We start from the raw sequence: 9,901 nt of genomic DNA, 5'->3' as shown, positions 1-9,901 counted from the left end.
ACTAACTAACTAACTAACTAACTAACTAACTAACTAACTAACTAACTAACTCACTCACTCACTAACTAACTAACTAACTAACTAACCAACTACCATAAACTCAATATACACACTCTCTTTAAAATGCAGTGTGAGTGTATACATATTACAGCTGTATCAAATGTTCAAGGATGAAGACAAAAACCTACAAGTATACCATTCGATTTAGAATGTATACAATGAAGTAATAATGGGTAGAAGTGCAAAGACTCAAAATTTAGAATTTAGATTACGTGCAAATGGATGTACAAGCGGTCGAACATGCCATTCATCACTCTGCTTTAGCATCAGTAGATTCGAAACATGATAGTAGTGGAAAATCAATGTCAGTGTTAAAACGGTTCATAGCAGTGCGAGGATTGATGGAAGAAGTTCAAAGATCACAAGGTAATGAGCCAGTGTCTTCCCAGCTGACAGCCGAAATGTTGTCGCAAAACTACACGAGGCAACGATTTGGAAAGAAATCAAGAGCGCAACGAGATGCACTTGCATTTTCATCTAATGATTACGAAAACAGTGTGGACACTAATAGGACTATTAAGCGGCGACAGGAGTTTGTAAACATACACAAGGATGAACAGGAGGTTAATGATGCGTATTATAAGGAAATACGAACACTAATGTACAAACGGGAGTCACTGGATAAACCTGTGTGTGATCTTATGAAGAACCGACTTGAGTATCAAGAAAGATTGCGGGCTTTGACGAAGAGAGCTTAAGGGTTGTAGGATCTAGATGATAAGATCTATTAGGCAGACTATGACGATAATATAGCTTACCAGAAACGAAGAAACATTTTTACAAGACCACACCTTTCACAGCTTATGAATTTGACGATCTTGAAAACAAGAGGATGTTTTGATATGTTATGCGTTTTATATCATTCAGTCACTAAGAAAAGAGAGTTTTGAATCATCAGCGAGCTCAAGGATTGAGAAATGGCACATCATCGAAAGACTATGTTGCAGCGGAGCGCAAATGAAGATTAAAATTACAGGAATTTCGATGTCCGTTTAGGTATCTGTGTCAGTTTGATCCGTGTGTATTCTAGCTTATGATGTACTTATGGGGTTGTAAAAGGGAGCAGAGTGACGTTACAAGACTTACGAGATGATCGTAGCGTTGCGGCGCAAAAATCATGTAGCAGCGCGCCATTATCTCTAGATTTAATTTCACGCACTTGTATATACAACAATTCAATTAAGAGAGTGCACTGTCGACATCCAAAGACTTCGAAATAATCTGCATCATGTCGTTCACGAAACATTCTCTCGCATACAGACATGTGTGTCAACATTTGTTGAAATTATATGTAAAGAGACGCGCTCTTTGAATACTTTCGGACTTCATTATTTATGGAAACGGTTCGGAGTGAATGGTTAGAGGGTAGGCTCACACCTACTTACCTCGACGATGCTACTGCTTCAGTTTCAACCTTAAGCTTGCAATCGATAATCGACAGCGCTTCAGTTTGTGCTGAATCTCTCTCAAAGGATGAGCACAAGCTTCAGACAATTAAAGTGTTCAAACAACACCAATCAAAGCGGGAAAAGAAAAAGAAATCTCAACATAGCTTGCATTCAACTGATCTTCAGTGTGGAGAACAGCGAACTTTAGAGAAACAAGAACGTCAGAAGGAACTTATAATGTGGGAAGCAGATGGCAATGAGCTACGCCGAATTGAATTACAATCTCGAAAAAGGAATCGAGATCGAATGCAGATGCTGAAAAAATGGTATGGTCCCGCAAATGCGAGTCCGCAGGCAGAAATGCAGCCAACTTTCGTAGCTACTATGAGTCGAGAGCATAGTGCACAGGAAAATTTACGTCAATTAAGGGTTGGGAAAGCAGTCCGAAGCATGGCAGTCACTACCATTGAAAACAATGAAGATCGCGAAAGAAAACATCTTGAGAATGAATTAAAAAGCCGATTAAAAGATCTAAAAGTCAAGCTTGAGATATTTGAGCAGCAAGTTGATCAGGTGACAATACCAATACGAGCCAAGACCCGAGCACGACATCGACGGGTCTCAAGAGAAGCTGGACACTTGACTCCTCTTTCTAATCGAAGATGGCGCGCTTCATCCGCTGCAATTCCTCCAAATTGGAAAGCTCTGGATGCTAAACAAACACTTAAAACTTCGTCGTCTTCACAAATGCTTCAATCCTCGTTGCGTGCACAAATGGAGATAGAAAAAGCTTACGATGATGCTGAAGTCGAGCAGTTTTTGCTGTGCTATCGAAAGTATGCGAGACACAAGTATGCAGCTGGGAAGTTGCAGGCGACTTGGAGAATGTTTCGACAAAGACGAAAATTTCGGTTATGGCAACAACGACGAAAGCACAATCGTCGAATAATTTTTAAGATTTGGGTCATGATGTATCGCGTGGGTCGTCGTGCTGTGCAGTCACTATTAAGCAAATATCTTAAGGTGTGGCAACTCAATGTAAGCGAGGCACTTCACTTTCGTGAGATGGAGCTCGATCTTTTTCGACATGCTGCAACTCAGTCAAAACATCCACGTCTGATGTCCAATCTTATCTTGACCTCCAATTACGAAGATGACAGAGTTTGTCAACTAACTGCTAAAGGTCTTATAAAAAAAGACCCAGCAACGACTAGAACACCGGCATCTTTCAACACATCTTTGAGTGCAACAATAAATGACGTCCAGCCAAATGTTTTGTGCAAAGGATGCAGGCGAGTGTATTACTTGAGAGCTCAGCATGTTGCTGCTCGAGCAGAAGTGCGCAAAAAGATTGTGTATCACGTTTTTCGACTCTGGAAGCTCGTCTACGAAGAAACTAAGAGGAATAGTCTATATGCACTGCATTGTCTAAAACGTGCAGTGCGAATGGACTTTAGTACAAAACAGCGCTGGCCTATCGAGATTCTGCTCACAGCTTTCAAGATTTGGGCGCAATATGCGAAATTGACTCGGTGCAGACGTCTAGGATTGCCACTACCAGAGTTTGTGCAGTCGAGTGTACACTGGAACTTTCGGCTTCATAATTATCAAAAGCTTCAAGTTCAAAGTATTGAGGCGACTACGAAAGCATCATTTGCGCGGCATCGACGCTATTTTAACCGCTGGTGTGCTTTTACACGCTGTGCGACTCGTATGAAACATGAAATAGCGATGGCTAGCAATTGGTATGAACGAAAATTGCGGTTTAAGTTATTCTATCAGTGGCAAGGAGTCATTACTGACGGGGCTATAATGAAGAAATGCAAGCGAGAAGCATTTCTTCAATTGCATCGCTATGTTTGTTTCAAACGTAAAGTGCGCCCGCTACAGAAAACACTCATCAAGCGGCGGCAAGAATGGCTTGTAAAACGGTTCATACGCAGCTGGAAACACTTGATGTTTCGTGTTTGTTTTAAACGCGAACGAACTCTTTCAAAGTTTGAGAATTGGCACCCGCGGCTATGTCGTGTAATAGATATTTGGAGAGGTGAGCGTAGCTCACATGTATTTTATACGACTTTTAAAGCGTGGACTTTTTTGATCCGTAAGCGCAAAAGCTTCCTCTCATTTCGCTGGATCTGCGCTCGTCAACAGCAAAGATATTTGCTGGGATGTGTTTTAAACGCTTGGAAAACAGTGACATCGAAGAGTGTTGACGGCATTTTAAATGATTTGTTTGCACTGGATGCGTGGGATGTTTATCGTGAAATTTCATTATTTTTCCCGATGGTGAGTTGTCGTCGATCATTAGATACGAACTCTCAGTTTTCTAGCTGTGATCAAGCTTCATCGTTTCAAGATGTAAACAAACGAATCATTGTTACGCCTGAACATGTATTGGAAAATGGTGGTCCCGATTTGTTCGCTTTAAATGTTCAGCATGAATTTGTTTATTCTCAAGACATTCACGCTGCCAATATCTTTAACCAGAACATCATCAAAGACGACAATGAACAAGTTTTGTGGTGGGTGACAGCACTTATGGCTGCAGAATTGAACACTGGATCACGTCTTCCTTCTGATGTTCGACTTGGTCATTGGCATAGCGTATTACGTGACGAGCTATGGCTATATCAGACGCACTTTTGTTTTGCGTCTGACTCGACTTTCGCACCTGCAATTACGCAGTCTCTTGAATTCTTGAACGCAATAAAGACACGTCTAAATGTATCATGGAAAAGTTTTTTACCGCCGTCGCATTCAACTGAATCACTTAAGACAGATTTTTGTCTTCAAGAAAAGAACGACTTGAGTATAACTAGATCAGCGCAAGCTCGTGAAATGGGTGAGTACGAGTCTTATGCAAGGTTTTTGCTCACAACGACACTAGACAATGAGGCCTGTGAAAAGGGAGTCATATCTAGCTTTGCGCATTTAATGTACTCTTCAAATTTCGCAATGGATGACATTCTTCTGCAAGTCAATCGCCTTCAAGCCAAACGCACACGTGCCGAACGCGAGGTGTGGGAACTTTACCAAGACCTTCAGCGTGCTGAGAAGGATTGGAGCAAGCTGTTGGATTTGAAAACAGTTAATCATGTGAGAATGTTGCGACTTTGTTCAGATGGCAGCTACACCGACTTTTTTTTTCGAGTTGAACTCTTTCAGCTAACTTTCGAGGAATTTCTTGCTACGAAGTCCGACGAATGCAAGATCAATCAGCAGATAGCGCTCAATCTCGAAGCAAACAATTTGTTAGTAAAGGCAAAGCAGAGATTGCAAAAGATCGAAAAGAAGGTCGAACGAGCTCAAAGTGAGCTCAACAATAATCAGCGTGCTCATCTTGAGGCAATTTTTGCTTCTGAGCGGACAGTAGAAGAATTTTGCCTGACGCGACAAGCTTTTGAAAATTCGCGGCTCCGAATCGCAATGGTATTGATAAAATACAATGAAGCCAAAGCCGTCCTTGCACGTTTAGAACATGCAAGACAAGTTTTTCAAATTGATCAGCAGGATTCTGTATTAAACAATGTTTGTCCGACAAAAGACCTACCTCATTCTGCGCCAGCACATTCGTTGCAGGAGCAGAAAGAGTTTTTATTGCACGAAAAAAAAGAGTTCGCCAACTTGTATCAAGCTCTTACAAAAGTGAAAGAAGATCACGAAGTTACCAGATTTCAACAGGTTGAGACACGGCCACTACCAAAAAATCTTCGTTACCTTCAGAAAAAAATTGACCTGAAGCTGCACCAGCTATTTCTGCTGCATATGATATGGTCTTGTTGCTGTTGGCTTGCAGAAAATTTGAAAATGATTGCGAGAGACGAAAACAGCGTCGAATGCGAGAAAGACAATAATGATCGCAGCCTGCTTCAGGTTAATAAATGTGAGCTACCAGAGAAGAACACTACGAGATTATGTAGTAAAGTTGCGGCCTTCACTGCTGAGGATCCACTTCGACACGATAGTAGCATCTCAAAGTCGACGCAAGATGTCGAGATGAGTGTTTTTCAATCTGCTGAAGATCTAGCGACTAAAAAGATGGCTGCGGCATATACAGCAAGCACCAAGCTTTTGTTTGTCGATGAATATTGTGTTCTAGAAGCAAACGAGCATGGAGGAGCGAGTCGTACGGATAAAAAAGCTGTTGCGGCAATTCGTGAGCTTAGCACATGCACGGGTGATCTCGAACAGGTTTCTAAGTACACAACAATGTGCGACAAAAATGCTCGGGTAGAGTCTCCTCCTGTGCTTCTGACGATGAAAATCCGACGTAATCGAAAAAAAGAAGAGCTTCAGCAAGCAATGATGCATCGAAGGCTTCACCGCAGAGATCACAAGCTTGACAATAAAAGCGACAGTGAAGATGATTTGGTCTCACAGCCCCAAATGTCTGTATTGCCAGTAATCGATGGCACTGAGCTTTTCTTTGCCAATTTTGTCCTTGGTGATGGTGAAATTCCGTCTTGTCCGTCTTTAGAGTCCCCTAGTTCGTTACAGACAAATACTGCGCGAGATATTGAGGCCATTTGGAAACGTGGAGGTGTAAAGTCAACAAATAATTCAGCTCTAAGCATTAAAAAAGTCTTGGCTCGTCACACAATCAAGGACAAACAGCGACCAGGAAGCCATCGTCAAGAATTAATCATGCGAAAATTTTTACGGTTGCCTGAAGACGATCGAGAAACGCAAATTGCCTTAATTGGTGAAAGCATTGACGTCGCCGCTATGGACTTTTCTTAAAGAGTGATCATCAACACTCGGGTGCATCACTTTCGATACCTAGAAATCAAGAATGCGAATATATGTTGATTGAGCTTGTAGATATTCTTTTTAGTGGATTTAGAAGACATCATCTGATGGATATTGTTACGAGAAACATTTTGGCGCTCGAGTGACGTCCTATCGTACAATCTCATCATTATGACCACCTTGCCAAACGCACTAGAAATGGTCCTTCGCATCGACCGCACATTTCTTCGCTGCTAAGTTGTCATCTTTAGCGAGGAATCTAGCTTATCGATATAGTTTCAGTATATTTCTGTTGGCTGATAAGTTGATCTTCACGAGCCAAGAACGCCACTATAAGAAGATTATTAAGTGAGAGACACGTGACAGAATGACCAAATAACGTAGTCATTTTCTTCACAACTCTCTTCAAAGTCCGTTTGTCTGCTACATCCACCTTGGCTCGAATCACAACCACATCATCGACTTCAAGTGCTTTGTCACAGATGTCGTGAGCTACACCAACATCACATTGGTCAAAGCCCCCAACAACGTCTACGCCTTGGTACTAGATGAAGTCGAGATACACTTTATTTGCTGAGGAACTCGGAGGTCGCACTATGAGTCACTAATTTCCTCGGTGTTGCCAACCGGTATGATATAGTCTCATTCTGCAATCTACAAGGTAACCTTGTGAGGTGGCATCCAGGAGTCGAGCCAATTACAGTGCGAGGGACGGATCGGTGGGGAATGGAGAGGCAACAGCAGCTAGATTCATCATTTTCAAGGGAAGAGGGGAGAACGGAGGACCGGGGGAGGTAGTTTTCTTCTGAATAGTTGACTTGTGGGGTATCCGGCAAATTGAGAAGTATATATCTTCTGAATCAAAGCGTCAGCCACCGGATTATATCTAAAAAGTAGCTTGGCACATTGAAGCTAGTATATCTTGGTCTTGGCGACAAATTCAAAAGATATACACCATTGAAGTCTCCACATCACATCCACGACAAGACTTCATATGTCAAGGCGACAAATATTCGCGTTCAGAAGAAGAATGGACTCAAACTCAGCCAATATGTTTCAGGATTTCATCGTGTGGAAGCAGAGGCTCGAGCAGTGCTATCAAAATACACAAACCTGCCAATGCTATTTACAAGTCATATTCATTCTATGCTGTAATTACGCAGCATGTAGCCTGATCAATATTGTCAGTTCTACGAGTTGACTTCAAATACAAGTCGACAATGTTATATCTTAAGGTGGAATGCATAAACGTTTTCAATAACTTTAAGCACTTTACATTTTGTCGCATTGCAGTCTGTAATGACTGGTCATTAAAAGTGCCGGTATTCATCTAATGCTTGTGCTGAGCGTTAACGCATTGTTCGTTTGCAAAATTCAAAGCGGTATCCTGTGATCTGACCGAATCTTTTTTATCATGCCTAATTAAAACGCCAAGACTGAGCAGTTTCACAACGCTTTAAGGACCACGTATTTATGACCTTCTCTTCTGGCTTCACAGCTACTTTCTCAGAAGACCCTTCCTCGACAGCGTCATCCACATGGCGAACCCCCTGTGCTTTAGAAAGGATTACATTTTTAAGTCTTGAGCCTTCTTGTGGCTTCGAACATGCAGATTTTTGAGTGCTCCTTATTGTGCAAAATGTGACAAGGTCTGAAGTTTGTGAAACTTATTGCAGCTTCTCAAGCCTCAACATACAGATTTTTATGTACCTTTCTCTATTAGCATTTGCCATAACGTCTGCGACCACTTCCTGTCATGTGCCCGCAATTACTTCACGTAATCATACCCAACATTATTTGTGACGTCATCTGCATTCATTCAACGATTTAATACTAACTTATCCCCACCGTTAAAATATCGAGCTGGCCCAAAATGTCAAGGATCAACTGTGATTCACTCAAAGCACTAGTTCTTTTCAGTTGAATCATATGAATATGTTTGGCCTTCGCACCGAACAGAATACGGCAATTTAAGAAAAAAACCAGGAATCGACCGGGTTTTAAGTGTTTATATTCACGTAAATTTTCCAGTCAAGGTCCCACCGCATCTGACTTCTTGTGATATAGCTCTGCGCCATCATCGCGTTGACAAGCGCCCAAAAATGACATTTCACATCGTTTCTATAACTTTCATTCCATGTACACAAAACGTCCGATTTTAGAGCTTCAACTTATTTATTTAATGCGGCTCAATAAAGAGCATGGCGATAAAAAATTGGGCAAGGAGGGGATACCTTATTTTGGACGTGACAGTTCCTTATTAAATTATATACTTGGTAAATCGAAGTTGAGAGTCATGTTGTTCCATGAAACGTTATTTCTCTTTGAATCATAATTATCAGCACTACGTTATTCGTTGAGCAAAGAAAACAGTCTGCAATGAAATATATATCGTCATTAGAAATGGATCGGAAATATAGGCTGTACAAGCATCGTTTTAATGGATAAAAACGGTGAAAACCGCAACCTAAGATTTTCTTAACTACACACGGAGAGAAAAGCTCGACAGATCTGCTCATGATTAAAACATGTGTTGCTATCATCTCAAAACAATGTGTTTTGTTTCCTATGAAGCTAACTATACTAGCAGGAAATGTTTTTTATACGAATTAAAAAATGCAATGTTTGCTGTCGTTCTAAGAAATATAGGAATACACATTAGTGCCACAAATAACAAGGTAAGGTTCTGAGTTACTTCGTAGTACAAGTTTAGTTATCGTCTTTGCAAAACTTTATAAGTCTGATGGGATCCACAATAAACATTTTAATCTGCTACCTAGCCGAACCATAGAGTGAGATTCTCAGCTTAGAAGGTTCAGTAAGAAACGATAAATGTCGTTGTCGCAGTGCACAATAGCCAGAGTGAAAAGCATAGATGGTGATCCTTCCGAAATGATTGACATCAGCATCTTTATGAGTTGGATTAGCTTTGGAACAAATCAAGATGAACTGGATGCCAGGAGCTCTGCCTACAGATTGACAGTCTTACTAAAGGCATTTATAGTGTTACTGTCCGTTATTGTCGCCTATTTTGGAATGCGTGGTCATCAACTGTCACTTCAAAGTCTGCGGCTGTTTGAGTTTTAGACTTTGACGTCCGAATCATCACCAAGTGCTAGCTTATTGATGACACTGTACCGAAACGAAGTGAATATAAGACTTCCATCTTTTGTTGCCGTACACATGAGTTGCTGCATCTTTGGTCCAAACAGCCGAAAAATGTACGTTGTACCGGTGAAAAGAACAGGTTAAAAGTCTGAAGATCACAGTAGAAGGCAAATTGAATGCGGGACTCCATTTAGAGAATCATTTTGCGTTGTCAGCAGCTTTGCGTGATGTTAAGCTAGAAATCAAAGCTCTACGTGGCAACGCCATAGACTTTCGTCTTCTTCGCGATGATGACAACTCTTGAAAAGAATTGACGTGATTGGTTGCCTATTCAAGTCTCCGGAGTTCAAGCCCAACGCAATATTGTACCGTCCGGTCACAAAAGGTAATTAGTTCGTTTTCAGTGATGTTTCTGTTGATGCTACTGGTGCTAAGCTTGCATGGCAATATGAAATAGAGCTCGAGAATAATTTTATAGTTGTGGCAAGCGTATTGTTATTCCAGAAATACGTGAAGGCCGAAGAATTTTACGCAACACGTAAACTTTTGTCGTAGACGCAATTATAGACACTTCACTAGTGAGCATTTGAGTC

At 41.2% G+C, this 9,901-nt stretch overlaps 5 protein-coding genes across 5 annotated transcripts; 4 read left to right on the top strand and 1 right to left on the bottom strand.

Moving 5' to 3' along the window:
* Positions 1-278: 278 nt before the first annotated feature.
* On the top strand, positions 279-758 carry PHALS_02414 (uncharacterized protein; the record flags this gene model as incomplete). Its single annotated transcript, XM_024719545.1, has 1 exon — positions 279-758. One exon carries the CDS (start codon positions 279-281, stop codon positions 756-758), a length of 480 nt encoding a protein of 159 aa, XP_024572693.1.
* Positions 759-1,394: 636 nt separating this feature from the next.
* PHALS_02413 (IQ motif, EF-hand binding site) lies at positions 1,395-6,191 on the top strand (the record flags this gene model as incomplete). The annotated part of the gene is made up of 1 exon (XM_024719534.1): positions 1,395-6,191. One exon carries the CDS (start codon positions 1,395-1,397, stop codon positions 6,189-6,191), a length of 4,797 nt encoding a protein of 1,598 aa, XP_024572692.1.
* Positions 6,192-6,874, bottom strand: PHALS_14864 (uncharacterized protein). Its single transcript, XM_036407206.1, has one exon. It carries the CDS (start codon positions 6,410-6,412, stop codon positions 6,218-6,220), a length of 195 nt encoding a protein of 64 aa, XP_036262997.1. The 5' UTR covers positions 6,413-6,874; the 3' UTR covers positions 6,192-6,217.
* A 1,984-nt stretch (positions 6,875-8,858) lies between these two features.
* PHALS_14863 (uncharacterized protein) lies at positions 8,859-9,385 on the top strand. The gene has a single exon (XM_024719512.2). It carries the CDS (start codon positions 9,033-9,035, stop codon positions 9,285-9,287), a length of 255 nt encoding a protein of 84 aa, XP_024572690.1. The 5' UTR covers positions 8,859-9,032; the 3' UTR covers positions 9,288-9,385.
* Positions 9,384-9,863, top strand: PHALS_02412 (uncharacterized protein; the record flags this gene model as incomplete). The annotated part of the gene is made up of 4 exons (XM_024719501.1): positions 9,384-9,421; positions 9,473-9,532; positions 9,617-9,693; positions 9,766-9,863. The coding sequence occupies 4 exons, from the start codon at positions 9,384-9,386 to the stop codon at positions 9,861-9,863; spliced, it is 273 nt and encodes a 90-aa protein (XP_024572689.1).
* Between the last annotated feature and the right edge of the window lie 38 nt (positions 9,864-9,901).

Source organism: Plasmopara halstedii (assembly GCF_900000015.1).
Source record: "Plasmopara halstedii genome assembly, contig: Scaffold_194, whole genome shotgun sequence".
Lineage (NCBI taxonomy): Eukaryota > Oomycota > Peronosporomycetes > Peronosporales > Peronosporaceae > Plasmopara > Plasmopara halstedii.
This window is presented reverse-complemented; position numbering and strand designations above follow the sequence as displayed.

Bases quoted from the DNA above. Each gene is read 5' to 3' on its own strand.
- PHALS_14864 (XM_036407206.1), bottom strand. From the start codon at position 6,412: ATGCGAAGGACCATTTCTAGTGCGTTTGGCAAGGTGGTCATAATGATG.
- PHALS_14863 (XM_024719512.2), top strand. From the start codon at position 9,033: ATGTCGTTGTCGCAGTGCACAATAGCCAGAGTGAAAAGCATAGATGGT.